Source organism: Sorex araneus, chromosome 8, assembly GCF_027595985.1.
Source record: "Sorex araneus isolate mSorAra2 chromosome 8, mSorAra2.pri, whole genome shotgun sequence".
Classification (NCBI taxonomy): domain Eukaryota; kingdom Metazoa; phylum Chordata; class Mammalia; order Eulipotyphla; family Soricidae; genus Sorex; species Sorex araneus.
Window position 1 is genome coordinate 31,786,602 of NC_073309.1, and position 21,811 is coordinate 31,808,412.

Here is a 21,811-nt window from a genome sequence, read left to right on the forward strand (position 1 = left end):
TGGGGATTGAACCCAGGTCAGCTGCATGCAAGGTAAACACCCTACTCGCTGTGCTACACTCCAGCCCCAAGAAATAAAATTTTAAAACTTTACTTTCATATAAAAATGAGGCCATATGTAATAAAGTTCAGCTACTCTTTAGTAAATAATAAATCATTATCCTTATCTAGAAATGGCCAAAACTTAAAAATAGGCTATAAGAAACTTCAAAATTTGCTATAAAGAGATCTATTTGTTTTACAGACACTATGGAGGAACAGTTTTCAGAAAGTCCTTCAAAGATGATCTTATTTTCCATTTAAAAAGGCTATTCTTTAAATCTAAGTCGAATCTGAAATTGTTAACAAAATTTATTATCAATGATTTGTAGAAAATACATCTCCCATCTTTTTCTGTTGTGTGTTTGTGCCACATTTGGAGGTGCTGTGGGTTGACTCCTAGTTCTGTGCTCAGGGATCACTGCTGGCTGGGCCTATGGGTTGCTGGGGATCAAACTATGTGTAAGGCAAGTGCTCTACCTGCTGCACTCTCTCTCAAGCCCCTATCTCCTATCTTTTGAAAGTTTGCTTTAAGCCACTTCACTATACTAACCTGCATTTGTACCTGTTTTCACTCACTTGAAAGGAAAAAATGCCAAAGAATTTTTCACTTGTATGCCCAAACAAGCAAAAACAATACTGTGCTTGCTGAGTCATTCTGGAGGCAGAATGCACCCAGAGCGAGGAGTGGCACCACCAAGCTTCTTCTCTAAGAACTACTGCATACAGACCTGTATTGATCGTGCTCCTGCCTTGGCTGTGTGTCAGCATTTTGTTTTAGGTTTCTGTTATTGGTAGGTTATTTTTGGGTAGGCTATTTTGGATCTGGGAATGCTAAACATTTGCTGTTCGGTATAAATTAATGGCAACTGACTCTTCACTTACTGTCACTTTGATTTCCAACAAGTTTTATATGAATGTTCTGCTTTTGGACAGCAAGAGCAACCAGTGGTCACCCCTGTTTTGATTAAAACAAAAGTGCTGAAAACAGGTAGAAGAACAAACACGATAACCTCTCAGTACCTGTATTGCAAAACAGAATGCCCCAAAGGGGAGACAGACAGACACAGAGAGGGGGGAGGGGAAGAGAGAGAGAGAGAGAGAGAGAGAGAGAGAGAGAGAGAGAGAGAGAGAGAGAGAGAGAGAGAGAGAGAGAGAGAGAGAGAGAGAGAGAGATGTGAGGGTTTGGGGTAGGGAGAGAGACAAAAGACAGAAACAGAGACAGAGACAGAGAGAAGGAAAGCTCCTGCCATAGAGACAGACTGGGGGGAGGGAAACGGGACACTGATGGTGGGAAATATACAGTGATGGAGGGATGGGTATTAGAACACTGTATGACTAAAACCCGACCATGATAAGCTTTGTAACTCTGTATCTCACAGAGATGCAAAAATAAAAAATAAGATAAAATAATAAAAAATAATAATAACAAAAGTTTGGTTATTCTAGACTTTGAATCTATTACAAAGATTGATATATGACATAAGATTGATATGATACAAGAACTTCTGAAAAGTATGTAACTGGAAATCAACTCTGTCTTCAAAACTATAAAGTTTGAACAATTTCATTTTTTAAATTCAGCACTTATTTTATTTTTTAGTCTTTGGGCCAGACTTGGCAGTGCTCGGGGCTTACTCCTGGATTTGCTCTCAGGAATCACTCCTGACAGAGCATGTGGGGGGGCCAGGGCTTAAACCCCGGTAGGCTGCATGCAAGGCAAGTACCCTTCCCGCTGTACTATTTCCCTGGCTCTAGTGTGAGTGATTTTAAAGGGTCATACTTGAAAACGTAAGAAATTACCAAATGATTCTATTTATGAATAAAGTACCTGGCACCTGAATGATTTCCATTCTATCCAGCAATGCAGGTGGAATAGTAGCAGTGGTGTTGGCAGTAGCTATAAAAAGAACCTGGGAAAGGTCGAAGGCCACGTTTAGATAATGATCTGTGAAGTTGTGGTTCTGCTCAGGATCCAATACCTACGGGAGAACAATAAACAATAGAATGTTTAAACAAATTCAGTAGTTAAAGAGAAGTTTTCTATATTAAACACACTGGAATATTTGCAAGGGTAACACAGTTAGGCTGGGGGAATATGGGGCTAACACTATAAACTGAGCATCAGACTTGGCATTCCACACATTCTAAATAATAATAATAATTTTTTTAAAAAATGTGCTCAACATCCAAGTGTTAAAAACATGAAAGCACAATAGCTACCCTTTTAAGCTTTGTTCTTGAAATTTAATTATCAGTGAATGACTCGTTAGATAAGTTATTAATGCCAGAAATAAGTTACCAATCCTGCAGAACCAGTCCCCCTCCTTATTACATACCCTGTTTTACCTGCTGTGGGACTATAATTTGTCTACTTAAAAAATTCTTTGATTACAGGTGAAATGGGAGGGGGGATCATAGTACAGTAGGCAGGGTGCTTGCTTGCATAAGGCAGACCCAGGTGTGATTCCTGGCACTGCAGATGGTCTCCTGCACCCTGCCAGGAGTGACTTCTGAGTTCAGGCAGAGCCAGGAGTAAGCCCTGAGCACGACTGGGTGTGGCCCCAAAACAAACTAAAAACACCCCCAAAACAAAACAAACAAAAACAGGTGAAATAATAATTAGCATATTCCTACTCACACATTATTAGTAAATCAGGAATAAATTTACTAAAAGGAGAATTCCCAATAAGAACAAGCTAGTAAAACTTAGAAGGAAAAAATGAATAATCCTTTAAAATTTATAATGAACAAAAGAGAGTAATCTCAAAGTGAAACTGGAAAAATAGATAATTTTCCAATTAAAATTCTTAAAACACTGGATGATTTAATCTTAAAGAGATCATCTATATTTTCTTCAAATGACTGTCAAAGGCGTTGCAGGCATTCATGGGGGGAGCATGACACGGGGATAAAGAAGGCACCAAGTATCTACTGCATATTTGATACCTTTAACCTGTTACTAAATTCATTGGCACTAGTTTAGTACAGGACTGGAGTGAGAGCACAGTGGGTAGGGCGTTTGCCTTGCACAAGGCCGAACCGGGATTCGATTCCTCCATCCCTCTTGGAGAGTCCCCCAAGCTACCAAAAGTATCCCACCTGCAGAGCAGAGCCTGGCAAGCTCCCCGTGGTGTATTCGATATGTCAAAAACAGTAACAACAAGTCTCACAATGGAGACATTACTGGTGCCCGCTCAAGCAAATTGATGAACAACGGGAGGACAGTGCTACAGTACTACACAGTTCAGTACAGATACAAACATGCTCAATATTCATATTCAAAAAGAAAGTAAATGTGCTTCATAACAATTTTGCTTTATAACCAGGTTTTCCTCCCTTCTAATTTGTTCTCCTGTTTATTTCACAAGATTAAAATTAACATTACAAAGATAATTGTGTTCAGTGTAGAACTGAGTAAAGTTACCATGTACTAATTATCAGAAAATTGTTAATTCATGTACAGATAATTCATTATCTAGTTTAAGAACCTATTTTTTATGATCTGATTAAATTCAATACATGTATGTTGGATATGCTTTAGAAATGATTGTTAGACTTGACTTTTTCCCTTAAAATGTCAAAGCATTAGGGCTTTATTATTTATTTATTTATTTTGTTTGTTTCTTTGTTTTTTCTTCTTCTTCTTTATTTTTTTTACTTTTTGGGTCACACCTGGCAATGCTCAGGGGTTACTCCTGGCTCTGCACTCAGGAATCACTCCTGGCAGTGCTCAGGGGACCATGTGGGATGCTGGGAATTGAACCTGGGTCGACTATTTGCAAGGCAAAATCCTACCTATCGCTCCAGCCCCCAAACACTAGGTTTTTAAAAGAAGTATATAAATTTGTAAGTCTATGCTTCTGAACTATGTCTTTTATTTTTTGAAATTTATTTTTATTATTTTTATTTTCAAAATTTTAGGCACTGTGATTTATAATACTGTTAATGATACTGTTAACGTATACAATGTTCCAACAACACATTCTCCACCGGAGTGCACCCCCCTTAGCCCCACCCCCAAATGAGGTCTTACAAATTCATTAAAGGATTTGAACTAGGGAGACTGTTCAAAGGCCCTGGTTTGATCCTGGTACCACAGTTCCCTGAGCACTTCCAGGAGTGCTTTTAGTACCTCTGCGCATGACCGACCCTCACAGACATCTAGGCTACAAACCGAGAAATTTAGTGATGACCACCTTGCTTGTTTCTATCTTCTATTTAAGAAAACACAAAAAGATTATGAATGAGCAGAATTTAGTGTCATCAGAAATAATGATCTGCTGGAAAATAACTTGGTCATGACTACTGAGATAAAATCTTGTATTGGCGAGCCCTTACAGCAGGGTGGGGAATGTGTAACTACAGGCCACATAAGGCCCGTGAATCGTGGAGCCTGGCTCTGGTATGTGATAGGATGTACACACGGCCTCTCTGCTTTGTATGCACTGACCTGTGAATGCTGATATAAACACTCCAGTGGCCTCGGCAGCATTAAGTTTCCCCACTCCTGCCCTCAATGACTGAAAATTATCTTTAAGAAATTTTCAGCCATCAAACTGAGCCTTTTACCCAAACTTTATATAGCCAGGGCTTTTATACCCGCACAAACATTGGATTGGTTTCCTCCTCTCTTCTCAGTTAAAAGATCAGTCTTTGTACATTAATCTCAACACTATAAATTCCTACATATAGTACAGTGGGACTGAAAAAGGAAATAGCTGTGATATGATACCTCATCCTTATGTACTTGAAGTGAGAGGTGAAATAAATTATACAGAATTGGAATGCAGGTTGAGGATTGTTCTTCAATAATTTCTGGCAAATGAAGAACTACAGCTATCTGTAGGCAATCCAGGAAAATATTCTGATCATTAAGATGACTAGGTAATTGTCATCTTTAGATACGGTAATATGGTTCTATGTTTTAAAAGTCTGTATCTTTGGGGGTCGGAGTACAGTGGTTAGAGGGCTTGCCTTGCACATGGTTGATCCGGGTTGAATCCCTACCATGATCCCCCCGCCTCCCCCCCACCCCCCGTGCACCACCAGGAGTAATTCCTGAGTAGAGAGCCAGGAGTAACCCCTGAGCATTGTAAGGTGTGAGCCCAAAAAAGAGCCAGAAAAAAAAAACCCAGCAATACCACTTTTTGGGGGGCTGAGGGCATATCTGGCAGTTATCAGGGTTTACTCCTGGTTCTGTGCCCAAGGATCACTCCTGGCAAGGCTCAGGGCACCGTAGGTTCAGGGACTGAACTCAGGATGGCCAAGAGCCACTGAGAGACAACTGATAAAGAAGTTGTAGTACACTATCCAACTATGGGGAAAAAATAGAAGAAAGAAATGAGGGTGGAAACAATACAAGCCCAAACCCAGTTGATCCCCACCACCACATATGGGCCCTGGAGCACTGCCAGAAGAGACTCTTGGAGCACAGATGCAAAGCAGCCCCTGACACTATTGGCTATGGCCCAAATTCATCCCTCCCATACACAAAAAACCAATGAAATCTTGTCTTTTGTGACAACATGGATAGAACTTGAGGTGATCAAGACAAAGACATTAACAAAGTACAACCAAAACACTCTCAGTCTCTGTGAAACTGTGACCAGAGGGAAAAGTAAAGAGGAGGCGGAAGGAAAGGCGGGGTGGGGGGCAGGGGGGTTAAATCTGACAGTGGGACTCGCATTAAAGCTTGGGGGGTAGGTATGATGAGGCATATAAGCAAAAGGAGTGCACAGCTCTAGTTCTGAATTTCAATACTGGAAAGCAGTGGTAAATGAATAAAATACTATTTTTAAAAACCTATATTGTTACATAGGTTCATAAATTTTGTTCAAGTAGTAAGAATTGCATGTATGAGGCTCTAGGTTTGATACACACACACACACACACACACACACACACAGGCTGGGTGGTTCTCACAACAAAAACCAATTTTTTTTACAAATTTTTTTTTTTAAACAATCAACTTGGATTTTCTATTAAGACCTTCAGGCAGTTATAGGTTGAATCCGAACAGTTCTACACTCCATAATGTGGGAGAGACGGGCATGAAATATATAGAGAGAGACTACAATTTGACTTTGAATTTTAATAAACTATATTTATATATGTGCTTTTAATTAAAAAAAAATTCCCTGAAATAATTTCAGCACAGAATCAAAACAATGTAGGAGAATGTACTTTAGAACAGCAGAGTAAAACATTCTGAAAATCTGCTCTTCAGTAACAAGGAGAACATTGGCAAAAACTGTCAAAACAAACTTTTTCATCATTCTAGAAATAAACTTGAAATTACTCAGAATTTTGGCAAATAGAAATTCTAGAAATTACTCAGAATTTTGGCAAATCTGCCAGCTCTGTGGCATTTTAACTTGCTTTACTACCATTCCATGCTCCCAAGTTTAATGTTTCCCTGAAAACCAATATGCTCACTCATCTGACCACAGCTGCTATAAAAACCAGTAGCCTATAAACTACTGGAGTGGGTAGAATAGGAATAAAGTTTCCCAGGTCAGTATCACTATATTACTCGTCTGACATTTCCTCAGAAAAGCTCTATTCTCAGGAATTATCTTTATTTTCATGTTTAAAAAAAAATTTAGGCACCACGATTTATTGTACTGGTAGAGTTTTGTGCAAAAAATATTCCACCACCACATCCTCCACCAGCTTCAGTTTCCTTCTTCCCCAAACCCACCCATTTTTCCCCCTACTGTGATAGCTTCCCGTTGAAGGCCAGTTCTCAAGTTGCTGTTGCCTTTGAGTATTTGTTGTTTCTTTACTAAGTTACTTTATATACCACATATAAGGGAGATCACTTTTTTTTAATTCCTCTCTTTCTAATGAACTTCACTCAGCATGGTACTCTCCAGATCCAATCACATAATTTCGAGTTGCATCACTTTGTTTTTCTTTATAGCTGAGTAGTACTCCATTGTGTATTGATGAACAGACCCCAAAGAGTGGGAGAAAGTAACTGCTCACCACTCATCTGACAAAGGGTTAATATTAATCTTAGATATATAAAGGTACTGACAGAATTTTATAAGAAAAAAAACACCTCATTTAAAAATGAGAAGAGGAGATGGAAAGAAACTTCCTCAAAGAAGAGATACAGCTGGCCAAACTACATATGAAAACATTGCCATCAGGGAAATGAAAAATCCAAGCAACTAGGAGATTTTACCTCACACCAGTGAGACTGGCACACATCACAAAGAACAGAAGAAAAGAAATCCCCAAGAACAGTGTTTGTGAAGATGCAAACACTGAATCTGGGGAAAGGGAACTGCCAGTGGGAATGTACATTGGTTCAGTCTTTATTGGAAAAGCAGTATGAACACTTTTCCTTTCTCTCTCTTTGTATTTTTTCTTTTTTGGTCACACCTGGTGATGCACAGAGCTTACTCCTGGCTCTGCATTCAGGAATTATTCCTGGCGGTGCTCAGGGGACCAAATGGGATGCTGGGAATCGAACTTGGGTCGACCGAGTACAAGGCAAACGCCCTACCTGCTGTGCTATTGCTCCAGCCCACAGTATGAACAGTTTTCAAAGAATTAGGAATTGATCGCCTGTATGATCTAGCAATTCTCTTCTCGGTATTTATCATAAGAAACAAAAGCTCTCTTCAGAAAAGATATCTGCACTCCTGTGTTCATTGCAGCACTATTCACAATAGCCCAAACCTGGAAATACCCCAAGTGTCAAAGAACAAATGACTGGATAAAGAAACTGTGGTACATATACACAATGGAATACTACTCAGTTGTAAAAATAAATAAATAAAAAGTAAAATCATAATGGACTGAGGATCTTAATACCAAACCAGAATGCTTAAATTATATTAAGGGAAACACTACTGGCGCCTGCTCGAGCAAATGGATGATCAACGGGATGACAGTGATACAGTGAAGGAAAACATTGGCAGAACCCTTCATGACAATGACTCTGGAGGCATCTTCAATGATTAATGCTATTGGACAAACAAAATGGGAACAAAGATAAACAACTGGGAGTACATCAAACTCAGGACTTATCTTTATTTGATTTTGATCTAACTCAGATAACACTGTGTGAAGAACTATAACATTTGTCTAGAACAACCAACGGCAATTATTTAACATTGAAGCTGCCCAAGGCACACTGGTTGGGCCTAACAGAAAGCCGATCAAAAAATTTAAGAGAAAAACACGGAGGAATTTAATATTCAAGAAGAAATGGGGGTGTTTCAAAAAGCCCTAAAACATTCCTGGGAATTAAAAAAAGTCATATGAAAAAAAAGTCTCCCATTCCCCCCACTCCCAGCCCCCCAAGACCTTACTTTGGTTAGTGGGAGGTGGAGGGGGCTGAGGGGTGGGGAGATAGTGGCTATTATTCCATATAAATTTTAACAGCACTTGGTTTATGTCTCTAAAAAAAAATATCATGGGTATTTTTATAATGACTGCTTTGAATCAGTATAGCTCTTTGCAAAAGGCTTATTTTGACAATATTAATCCTCCTGGCCAGGAGCAGGGTATATGTTTCCAATCCTTATGCTTTCTTTTTAAAATTGAAACACGAAGATTTGCAAAGTTGTTCATTATCTCATTGCTTATGCTCTTCAATATTCCAACACTAAATCACACCACCAGTGTGATCTTCCCTCCACCAACTGTTTCGTTTCCCACCTACATCTCAAGCATGTCCCCTTAGCAGGTACAAACAAACGTACTTATATTGCTTCTTACAACAAAATGGCAAATGCCATTCTCAGAAAATAGATCAATAAAAGGCAATTTGTGATCCCGGTTAAATATCACGACGGTGTTACTGAAGTCATTGTCTGAGGACTTATTTACTGAGCTGTTGGATGTGTGTTGAGCCCTCTGCGTTACTGATTTTCACTGACTGAGCTTGATGGGCTTCTATGCAACTTTCCTATCAAATCTGCTGTGCTTCCACTGGGTTGTTAGTACAGGGAAATACGGTGGAGGTGTTGCATGACCAAGTTCCACGCTGCAGGCACTATGGAGCTGGGCTGTGTATACATTAGAAGAGTTCAGGCGTGGCAGCTGCTGGGTCTTTCTGCAAGGGGGCAGAAACTTCCCATACCGGTCCTGAGAGAGCCTCAAAGTTTTCAATAAGGAGATTGAGAACTCCCTGGGATAGTCTGGCAGTTTGGTGCCTTCCCATAACATAAAATTGTCTTTGTATAAGTTTTTGCCTCTTTTGCTAAATTGATTCCCTGGTTAGGCACAAGTGGGAATGCAATTATTATTATGATTTTTCAATTCTCCCTCTTCTACTTATGATACAGAAATTCCATAGATTTTGTGTGATTCTGTAGCCTGCCACTTTCCTTTACCCAATATTAAACTATACTATAAAACTAGTCATCAAGACAGTGTGGTATGAGAATAAAGACTCAACAATGCAATAGAATTGAGAGCTTAGAGACAAACCTTTAGCTGTATCTTCAGTTCATCTCCAGCAAAGAATCTAGGAGTGTGAAATGATGAAAGAAAGCTTCTTTAACAAATGGTGCTATGAAAACAGGTCTGCCAAGTGCAAAAAAAAAAGCCCTATCTCACAGCATGCAAAAAGTCAGTTAAAAATGGATTAAGGACCTCAATGTCAGAAATCAGTTTATAAGTTACATTCAAAAAAAGGGGCAGGGGGCTGGAGAGATAGCACAGCAGGTAGGGCGTTTGCCTTGCACGCGGCCGACCTGGGTTCAATTCCCAGCATCCCATATGGTCCCCTGAGCACAGCTAGGGGTAATTCCTGAGTGCAGAGCCAGGAGTAACCCCTGTGCATCGCCAGGTGTGACCCAAAAAGCAAAAAAAAAAGGGGGGGGCAGAACTCTTCATGAAATGGGGTCTAGTGGTATCTTCAACGACTCGATGCCACTGACAAGCAAACAAATGCCAAAATAAAGAAATGGGATTGCATTAAACTTGAAAGCTTCTCACTACAAAGGAAATGGTCACAAGGGGGAAAAAAAGACCTTCCAGACGGAGAGAAAGTATCTGTCATTCATCTGACAAAGGGTAAAGTTAGCAACAACAACAAAACCCCATCAAAGTATGGAGAGAAGAGATAAACCAACACCTCCTTAAAGAAGACAGTGCTGCAGGGAAAAGGAACCCTCATCCATGGCAGATGGGAGTGTTGAGTGGTTCAATCTCTTTGGAAAACAATAGGGATACTTCTCAAAAAAAACCCAAGTGAGTTTCCATTTGACCCAGCAATTGTGCTTCTCAGCATCTACCCCAAAGATCCCCAAACACAATTTCAAAAAGAAATTTGTGGCTCTATGTTCATGGCAGCAATATTCACAAGAATGTTCACAAGAATATTGCTTGAATATTAGCCCAGAACTAGAAACACCTCATGTATCAAGAAAAGAGGACTGGATAAAGAAAGCTGCAGTACCTATATACAATGCAGTGCACCATCAAGAAAAACTGAAATCACGCAACCGGTAGCTATATGGATGCAACGAGAAGGTATCAAGCTGAATAAGGTCAGTGAGAAGGAGAGGGCCAGCTACAGAATGATCCCTCTCACATGAGGGATATAAAGAAACATAGTAAGGGACCAATGCAGAGCCGAAGGCTACAGATCTAGAGAGTCGGGTTTACAAAACTGAGTTTACCATGAGGTAGGAAGGCCTGGTTGGAGTGTCCCTGGGGCATTTGTGGAAGGAAGTAGGCCTTCTATTAGAATGATGTATGCATAAACCACCATTAATAGTATTATAAATCACATTACCTCAATCTTTTTATGAGGTGAAGGAAGCCATGTGAATATACAGGACTATAAGCATAACCAGGAAAGATCCAGGAAGGTCCTGAAAGCTTACCTCTGGCAGACACTGTTCATTCTAAAAGCAGTAACTGAGGGCTAAGGCAGAGTTGTAAACTATCTGTTGGAAATATAAGGCATGTCTTAGCATGCCTCAACAACAACAGGAAATTCTCCAGCAAATTGCCTTTGGATTCTACCCACTTAGCCTACATCTTAAGTCCCCTGGTGTTGGCTAATGGCTCCTTTTCAGAAAAAAGGTAATTAGTCACTCTGGAAAAGGACTGAGTGCTTTTCCTAGTTTTGCCAGCACCAGTTTTGGACCCCTATAATCTCCCAAGGTTAAATCAAGTGGGAAAAGAGTACCTGAACAGGCCTATCATTATGAAGGAAATCAAAGTGCTAATCAAAAGTCTCCCAAAAAACAAAAGCCTGGGCCCAGGTGGGTTTACTAGTTCTCTGTCACTGTCACTGTCACCCTGTTACTCATCAATTTGCTCGAGTGGGCACCAGTAATGTCTCCATTGTGAGACTTGTTGTTACTCTTTTTGGCATATTGAATATGCCACAGGTAACTTGCCAGGCTCTGCCGTGCAGCGAGATACTCTTGGTAGCTTGCCGGGCTCTCCTAGAGGGACGGAGGAATGGAACCTGGGTCAGCCTCATGCAAGGCAAACACCCTACCCACTGTGCTATCACTCCTTAATGAAACCTACACCCAATCCTCTTCAGGCTCTTCCAAACAGTTAAGAAACATAAAAGCTCCCAAATAGCTTTTACGAGGCAAACTTCACACTGACACCAAACCCAGATAGAGAAACAAACAAACAAACAAGCAAACAAACAAACACTGTAGACTTAGATCCCTGATAAGCATTGGTCCAGAGATCCTCAGCAATATATCAGCCAGCCATGTCTCACAATAAATACATCAAAAAAGATCATACACCTGATCTAGTAGGATTCAAGGATAATTTATATACACAAGTCAATTAGCAGAATATACAACATACTACAAGGAAAAATAAAAATCATATAATCATATCAACAGATACAGAGAAAGCATTTGAGAAGGTCCAACACCTTTCATGAGAAAATTGCTCACTATAATGGGACTAATGGAATGTTCCTCAACATAAAGTCATACACCACAAGCTCAAAGCAAACATCATACTCAATTGTGGAAAACTGAAAGCGTTCCCTCTAAGATCAGGCAAAAGACAAGACTGTCTACTCTGACCATTATTATTCAAAGTACTGAAAGTTCTTGCAAGAGCAATTAGGCAGGAAAGGTATATTAAGGGCATCCATACTAGGAAAGAAGAAATCAAACTCTCATGTTTTGCAAATGACATAATACTGTCACTGTCACTGTCATCCCGTTGGTCATTGATTTGTTCGAGCGGGCACCAGTAACGTCTCTCGTTGTGAGACTTATTGTTACTGTTTTTGGCATATCCAATATGCCACAGGTAGCTTGCCAGGCTCTGTCATGTGGGCTCGATCCTCTCGGTAGCTTACCAGGCTCTCTGAGAGGGGTGGAGGAATCAAACACGGGTTGGCCTTGTGAAAGGCGAATGCTCTAGAGCTGTGCTATCGCTCCAGCCCAAATATCCACAAAATCCTACTAGAAACAATAGATTTGTAAAGTGATGGGCTACAAAAATTCATGCAAGAAAATCCATGGTTTTTCTGTAATTAAATAGAAGAAAGAGAAAATTGAGAAAACAACAACAGCATCATTCACAACTGTGCCTCAGAAAAACAAGTACTGAGAGAAGAGGTCAGGTAGTCTGGTGAGCAACGCGGCCGGAGAAATGCTCCGGACCCGAATCCGGGCCAACAACACCAGGGATCCAGACAGAGGAGGTACAGCTGGTACACCTTCTCCAGATGGAACCCTGGCGACACTGAGCAGCAACTAACACGGCTCTGGGTTGCGCTAATGCGGCCGCGCGACCTTTTCTAAAAACTGAAAATATACAATCTTTTAATGACAAACCAATTATCAAATGCTTCCTTAGTAGGGCTGTCTTCCCTGGGGGGAAACTCCAACAACGATAATGAGTTTTGTTTTGCAATATGGAATGTAATCAAGGTAGAGAGAAAATGAAGTGAAATTCATCAGTCATACAGTTGAGGGGGGGGCGGTGGCGGGGGGTATACTGGGGATTTTGCTGGTGGAATATGGGCACTGGTGAAGGGATGGTGTTTGAATACTGTATAACTGAGACATAAACCTGAAAACTTTGTAACTTTCCACATGGTGATATAATAAAAATTAAAAAAAAAAAAAGAAAATCAAGTACTTAGGAATTAGTTCAATAAGAGGTGAAAGACTTATACAAAGACAAATAAAAATTACCACAGAAAGAAATAAAAGCAGACAAGAAGGAATGGAAACACATCCACTGTTTGTGCATGAATGGGAAGGATCAATATTGTCAAAATAACAAATCTTGCCCAAAGCATATACAGATGAAATGCAGTCCCCATAAAAATACCCATGTTTGTTTTGGTTTCGGGGCCACACCCCAGCATTGTTCAGGGCTTACTCCTGGCTCTGAACTCAGGGAATCATTCCTGGTGGGGCTTTTGGGGACAATATGTGCTGCCAGGGATCAAAGGCAAATTGGTGGTGTGCAAGACAGGTGCTTTATCCTCTGTATTATTGCTCCTGCCCATAAATACCCATGACATTTTTTTAGAAAACATAGATCAAACAACGAATATTACATGGATAACAAAGCCCCTGGAGTCACCAAAATAATTTGAGGGAAAAAGAACACAGGAAGCTTCTTGTTCTCCAATTTTAAATTATACCATAAAGCTGTAGTAATTAAAACAGTGTGGTACTGGAATAAGGACAGACTCTAAGACTAATGGAATAAAATTGAGAGTCAAGAAACAGATCCTCATGCATATGGATAGTTAATGTTCAACGAAGGTGTATGAAGTATGAAAAGCAAGGAGTGCCTCTTCAAGAAATAGTGCTGGGAAAACTTGTTGGTCACATGCCAAAAATGAACTCAGACCCCTTTCTAATATTATGCACAGAAGTCAAATAAAAAATAATTTTCAGATCTGAATCCATAACATCATATTGAGGAAAAAATAGGTAGAACCCATTCACGACACTGAATCTAAAGGTGTATTAAATGTTATCGGCCAAGCAAATGGAAACAAAGATAAACAAATGGGACTACATTAAACTAAAAAGCTTCTGCACCACACACACACACACACACACACACACACACACACACACACACACACACAATGATGACCGGAGTAAAAAGAGACAACACAGACTGGGAGAAAATATTTGCCCAACAATGATCTGACAAAGGATTAATATTCAAGATATATAAACGTCTCAAACTTAGTAAGAAAAAAATATTAACATAATAAAAAATGGGAGTGGGGCAGAAACAGATGAACAGAAACTTCCTCAAAGAAGACACATGGATGGCCAAAAGGCATATGAAAAAATACTCTGCATCACTTATCATCAAAGAAATGCAAATCAAAACAATGAGGTATCATCTCACACCTCTGAGACTAGCACATACCATAAAGAATAAAAACAACCAGTGTCAGGGAACCACTAAAATGTCAACAGAGAGAAGTAGTCTCTCTGGACAAGGGCTGTGCTAAATAAGGAGGGTGAGTAATACCCACAATACTCTATCAGTAACAGTACTGTAAACAAATGTGCCTAAAAAAGAAAAAAAAAAACAGTGCCTGCCATAGAGGCAGGCTTGGGAGGAGGGGGGAACCTGGGGACACTGGTGGAGGGATATAGACACTGGTGAAGGGATTATATAGAATTATATGGAGTAGCAAAGCCAGATATTATATTATATAGTTATTATTATATTATATGGAGTAACAAAGCCATATATTATATACCAGAAAGATGTTGGAACATTGTACATCAAAACCCAATTATGAATTGGGTTTTTAACTTTGTAACTTCGTAATTCATGATGATTTAAATTTTTTTTTTTAAAAAAAAACACACAACCGGGAGCTGGAGTGATAGCACAGTGGGTAGAGCATTTGCCTTGCACGCGGCCGACTCGGGTTTGATTTCCAGTATCCCACATGGTCCCCTGAGCACCGCCAGGAGTAATTCCTCAGTGCATGAGCCAGGAATGACCCCTGTGCATCGCTGGGTGTGATCCAAAAAGGAAAATAATAATAATAATAATAATAAAATAAAGAGTGATTGTCATTAAAAACACACACACACACACACACACACACACAACCAGTGTTAGTAGGATTGCGGGGAAAAAAAGAAACCACTATTCATTGCTGGTGGAAATGTCAACTATTGGTTTAACCTTTTTGGAAAACAATATGAACACGTCTCAAAAAACTAGGAATTGATCTATCACATGATTCCACCAATTCCATTTCTTGGTTTTTACCCACAAACCAAAATCTCTCTTCAGGAAGGACATCTGCACTCCTATGTTCATTGCAGAATTTAATCACAATAGTCAAATTTGAAAACAACCCAAGTATCCCAGAACAGACGACTAGATAAAGAAACTATGGTCTATATACACAGTAGAATATTACTCAGCTATAATGAAAGATGAAATCATACCATTTGCTATGTGGATGGACCTAGAGAGTATCCTGCTAAACGAAACTTGTCAGAAAGAGGAACAGATACAGAATGATGCGCCTCATGTATGGAATATAAAGAAATATAGCAAGGAAACAACAGTTGCCCAAAGGCAACAACCTAAAAACTGTGTTTTAGTATGACGTAAAACATGGTGGGGTGGGGGGAGAAGGGAGAGGGAGGCGGCTGTGGTAAGGGAAGTTGACATTGGTGGAGGGTGTGATGTTGTAATGTTTTATGCAGGAAACCCTGTCATTATCAATATATCAATATTGCAAGTTACAGTACCTAAAATAAAAATTAAAAAAAAAATACTAAAATAGACCGGCCCCGCCCTCTGCCAAGATATGATCCCAGCAGCCACACATGTGCGGCCTCACCGCAGCTGCACGAGCATGATCCCAGAGGCCAGCTAAACTACTTTTGGTACCGGCAGCTCCTTGCAGAAGTGTCTCCAGACTGAGAACTAAGTCGCGGCACCATGCCTGCCCAGGAGGGGAAGTGGGGGGGAGGGCGTGGCGACTGCCATATTATGAGGACCATGAGGAACCACTAATGAGAGATACAAGCTTGCAATGATCCAATTTCTGGAAGAAATTTCCCTGGACTTAGTTGTTAAAATATAGAAATCCAAAACCTCATTATCTCTTCACAGCAGGTCTGACTCTAGTGGGGAACTCCTAACAATAACAGTGAGTGTTTTGTTGAAATATTGAATGCAACCAAAGTAAAGAGAAAGTAAAGTGAAATTTATCAGTTACACAGGCAGGGGTGGGTGGGTGGGGGGATGGGAGGTATACTGGGTTTTTTTTGGTGGTGGAATATGTGCACTGGTGAAGGGATGGGTGTTTCAGCATTGTATAACTGAGACTTAAGCCTGAAAGCATTGTAATTTTCCACAAGGATTTTCAATAAAATAAAATAAAATAAAACAAAAAAATTAAAATAATTCAGAAAGACATTTTAATTTAAAATTGCTTCAGACTTGAGTCTGTATCAAACAATTTGTCCAGAAGTTAAAGTCACACCCATCACACCTGATTATGATTGTCTAACTCATCCAACTGCCAGCTGTGATTCCAGAAGGGGAATTTTAAAAACTTTACCTCAAGCAGAGCTGCTGCAGGATCACCCTGTAGACTTTTCCCTAGTTTGTCAACCTCATCTAACAGGAACACTGGATTGTTAACCCCAACAGTCTTCAAGCCATTGATTATCCGGCCAGGCATACTGCCAACGTAAGTGCGCCTGTAAAGAAAGAAGCAGCAAATTAGGCGACAACAATATCATTATTTGGAAATCATAATTCTAGATTAGGAAATTCATCACAAAACTATCACTGTATCACTGTCATCCCGTTGCTCATCGATTTGCTCGAGTGGGCACCAGTAACGTCTCCATTGTGAGACTTGCTGTTACTGTTTTTTTGGCATATCGAATCTGCCATGGGGAGCTTGCCAGGCTCTGCTGTGAAGGTGAGATACTCTCGGTAACTTGCTGGGCTCTCCGAGAGGGGCGGAGGAATCAAACCTGGGTCAGCTGCGTGCAAGGCAAACACTCCAGCCCATCACAAAAATAAAGACGTAGAATATATTTTAAAAGCCTTATAATGTATCAAAAATTTCCTCCCTCGCTTTCTTTCTTTTTTTTTTTCTGTTCTGGGGCCACACCTGGCTATTCTTAGGGTGCCATATGTGGTGCTGGGGAACAAACCAGGGTGGGCTGTGTACAAGGCAAGCACCTTACCAACCGTACATCATGATGGCCCTCTTATATTCTTTTGATTCTGTGTGTCATCCATGACATTAGAAGAATTACCTATTGCCATTCAGTGAAATTAAAAACATTACATTTATATAGTTATGGTTCTTATTCATCAAGATTCCAAAGTGTTCAAAGGACCCTCTGATCTCAGTTCCGATGTGTTTTCAGGATTTCCTAGAATTTCTTGCACCACTCTCCCACCCAACCCCAACAAAGCCACTTTCATAACTAGACTCCCCAGGACTGGTCAAAACATCATTATGTCCATGAAGAACTGGTTCGAAGAACCACTCCAAAAATAAAAGAAAAAAAGAAAGAAGGAAGGAAAGTAGGTAAGTAAAGTAAAAAAAAAAAAATTCTTTATTCTTTTCAGAGGTAATGTTATTGCAGTAAGAGAAGCCTGAGATCAATAGTACTTATATAAGAAACCTCATTATTAATAGTATTTATATGAGAAATCTCATTAATAAAGCTGTGCATCCAATTTATCTAGATGGCATAAACAAGTTCAGATACTTGGGAGTTAGCGATTGCTTTATCTATTGGATGAACTACCTAGATAATTATAACAGAGATAGAGTGTGCTTGAAATAAAAACAAATATGTTTGTGAAACCGAAAACAATGACTTTTCACAAAGACAGCAAAACTATTTTAAGAGGCAATTTGCTAATTTTAATTGCAGCCTTGCTCCCTAAGCCATGTGCAGAGAACCAATGGCATTTGCTGGTTGCAAAAGGCATAAAGGGGGTAATTGCCCAGAAGAAAGGGATCAACAATAAGCAACAAAGCAGCAGTTGCTTCCCGATCTACACAAGGTCAATTCATGCAGCAAGCCTCCAATCTGTCACATGACTGATTATACAACAGGACAGAACTGAGAAAGGAACCTTTATGAAGGAAGGAAATCCATGATAATATTGTGGGAATGCCTTTTATAACCAAGAAGGGTGAGCAAGGCACTAGAACCAGACACAGAAAACAGTGCGGTTAACACATTCAGGATATCAGAATGGGACACAAGAGGGACAAGACTCAGAACTAATAAATTCTCTGAAGTCATTACTCTGGTGAACTTACAGATAATGCTATTTTTTTGTGAATTGTTGCTGTTGTTGTTTGTTTGAGAACCAAAACCAGTGGTGCTCAGGTATATACTGTTGTTTGGGGGCATATTGACTGTTGTTTGGTGGTTATTTCTGGCAGCATATGGGGGGCTGTGTGGGGCTAGAGAACAAACAGGGTCCTTCTGCATACAAGGCAGAAGTCAGTCCACTGCACTATCTCTGCCATTATATTGTGATTTTTTAAGAGTAGTATGGAAGGAGGAAAATAAAAAATTTAAACCCCAAAGCCTCTAAGTGTCAATTCTTGCTATAGTAATTTATTTTTCTTTCCTAGCTGTTTTTGATTAGCAGCCTCCAAAATAAGTATTAACAATTCTAGACATAGAGTCCAGAAGAGAAAAATAGTATCCCGGGCAGGTTCTCTTTCTAAAGAAGTGCAAATATAGTTAGGTATTGTGCAAGTCCAGGTAAATATTGCTTACAAACAATTCCTCCTCAGCTTTTCTTTACTTTCCAGAACCTACAGAACAATTTATCTGTATTACATTTACAGAACAATTACAGTCTAATTTATCTGTAATTCACAGTTCTTCTAAACCCCACTCATTTTTCTAACTTGTTGCAAATAAGTTTCTTCCTTCAAAACTAAGTTATTCCCCTATGCTATTTTTTTTTCAACCTGTTGTCGTGGTGGATTCCTGCTCTTAACACTCTGATTGTGTAAATCCAAGCAATTCTAAGAAACTTTTCCTAACCACATCTCACAAAGTGATCTTTCCATTAATGCAGTACCTACAACATTTACTGGCCTTATAATACCACGGATGCATATTTACATCCTTATTTTAAATTCTCAGGTAACAAATATATAGTCCCTCTAAAGAATTGGTATTTTATTGACAGAAAATGTAGGGTCATACTATGTAGGGTCATACTATAGAGTACACTGGATCTTGAATAGCGACACCTGACCACTCTGCCAGCACACACGCCTCTTTCTATCACCACTGTCAAGGTCACATGCATCTCTGAACGCTACTTGAGACAAAGCGCTTGACTTAAACCTATTTCCTCATTTGTACATAGGAGGATACCCCTGCCAACTTAATGCATTTTCTGAGTACTAAGAGAAGAGGGTAAGTGAAACCACCACACAGTGGTCCAAAATTAGTAAGCATCTAAAGATACTAACTGTAATCATTAGTAGCAGCTATTTAATCTCTACTTTTGGTTTTATAGTAAAAAATTTTTTAAAAAAAGTAGAAATCTTTATACCCGAATTCAAGGCCCTTTCTAATTTCCATCTCATAGAAGCAACTCCTATCTGTGGCATAAAGCACATGTCTGCTTTGGGTGTTCCTCAACTGAATCTTACATCCCTCAATGTATACTACTAGTCTAGGACAGGGCTACTTAAACCGGTTTCATTAATAAACAGACTTTCAGCTGAGAAATGGACACAGAAACACCTGACTCATTATTACACATTTGATTTTTAATGTTTGGTCATTGTATGTTCAGAAACCTTCAGTGTTATATAAAAAATTGTTTTTTTTTTAAATTTATTTATTTTTAATTAGAGAATCACGTGAGGGTACAGTTACAGATTTATACACTTTTGTGCTTATACTTCCCTCATACAAAGTTTGGAACCCATCCCTTCACCAGTGCCCATTCTCCACCACCCGTAAACCCAGTGTCCCTCCCACCCTCCCCAATCCCATCTCCCCCCCACCCCACCCTGCCACTGTGGCAAGGCATTCCCTTCTGTTTTCTCTCTCTAATTAGCTGTTGTGGTTTGCAATAAAGGTGTTGAGTGGCCGCTGTGCTCAGTCTCTAGCCCTCATTCAGCCCGCAACTCCCTTCCCCCACATGGCCTTCGACTACAATGTAGTTGGTGATCGCTTCTCTGAGTTGACCTTTCCCCGGAACGTGAGGCCAGCCTCGAAGCCATGGAGTCAACCTCCTGGTACTTATTTCTACAGTTCTTGAGTGTTAGTCTCCCACTCTGTTATTCTATATACCATAGATGAGTGCAATCTTTCTATGTCTGTCTCTCTCTTTCTGACTCATTTCACTCAGCATGAAACTTTTCATGCCCATCCACTTGACTACAAAATTCTTGACCTCCTTTTTTCTAACAGTTGCATAGTATTCCATTGTATAGATGTACCAAAGTTTCCTCAACCAGTCATCCGTTCTGGGGCATTCGGGTTTTTTCCAGATTCTGGCTATTGTAAACAGTGCTGCGATGAACATACATGTGCAGATGTTGTTTCGATTGTACTTTTTTGCCTCTCTGGGATATATTCCCAGCAGTGGTATTGCTGGGTCAAATGGGAATTCAATATCTAATAAAAAATTGTTTTTCAACTCCACATTCAGTTGCATAACCCCACAGTGACCTACTGTTTAAGAAGCTAGCATCTAGAGGTCAACCAAGAAGATAGCCATTACCAAAGTCCATAAGAAAAATATCTATATTTTGCTTGTCTTTTGCCAGGAGATAAAAAGCCACCCACAACCAAAACATAAAAAATGTGCTCTGAATAAACTTTAGAATATGAACCAGATAGTAAAAAATAAAGGAATACGCAAAATGTTCTTTCAACATTACCAAAGAAATTCAACCATTTAAAATAAAACTAGCATAGCAATATAACATCCTTAGAAACTGCAAGGCAGGAAATAAACTAGTACTCTTTAATAGCCGATACTCTTTTGAGGCTAAACACTAGACTTTTCTATATTTTTCCTCATCATGCAACATTTAAAAAAAGCAACACAGCATTTATAAGAGAAAGTCTGCAAAAAACAAACAAACAAAAAAAACCAAAACACCAAACTTTAATTATTGCTCAGTCTTCCCTAAAATTAAGGCACATACATCAATTTTTAAAATATACAAATTTGTACAGTTATTTATTAAAATAACTGTTGCAGGCGGACAACTTATAGGCTTATTATATTATAGAATTAGTGTACAAGATAAAAACCAAAAGTATCTAGTAACATTACAAATCAGCATTTCTTATTTCAAAAAAACCGAGTTCATTTACACTTCAAAAAAACTAAAAGCCTGAGCAAAGAGCAGAGTAACTTTCCACTCCTTCTGTCCCTGGTGGGCTGGAGCAATATCACAGCAGGTAGGGTGTTTGCCTTGCCCATGGCCGACCCAGGTTCCATTCCTCTGCCCCTCTCTGAGAGCCTGAAAAGCTACTGAGAGTATCTCGCCCACATGGCAGAGCCTGGCAAGCTCCCCATGGCGTATTCAATATGCCAAAAACAGTAACGAGTCTCACAACGGAGACGTTACTGATGCCCGCTTGAGCAAAACTGATGAACAACGGGACAACAGTGCTACAGTGGTATAGTGCTATCCCCGATACTAACTCCTCTCTTCCCTCCTGATAAAGGTGGGGATGGGTAAGCTTTCATAAGGAAAGGTCTGGCCGGAAATAAAATGGTAAAAATAATTATCAAATTGGCGAAAGCAAGAAGGTTTTGAA

General features: G+C 39.7%; 1 protein-coding gene across 1 annotated transcript in view; it reads right to left on the reverse strand.

The window, feature by feature from the left end:
* Nucleotides 1-21,811, reverse strand: part of LONP2 (lon peptidase 2, peroxisomal) — a 100,037-nt gene that overhangs the window by 43,746 nt on the left and 34,480 nt on the right. Inside the window, exons 8-9 of the mRNA XM_004600685.2 lie at nucleotides 16,579-16,720; nucleotides 1,870-2,020 (exon numbers count right to left, since the gene is read on the reverse strand). Coding sequence (XP_004600742.1) covers nucleotides 1,870-2,020; nucleotides 16,579-16,720 — 293 coding nt within the window. The remainder of the gene's footprint in view (nucleotides 1-1,869; nucleotides 2,021-16,578; nucleotides 16,721-21,811) is intronic.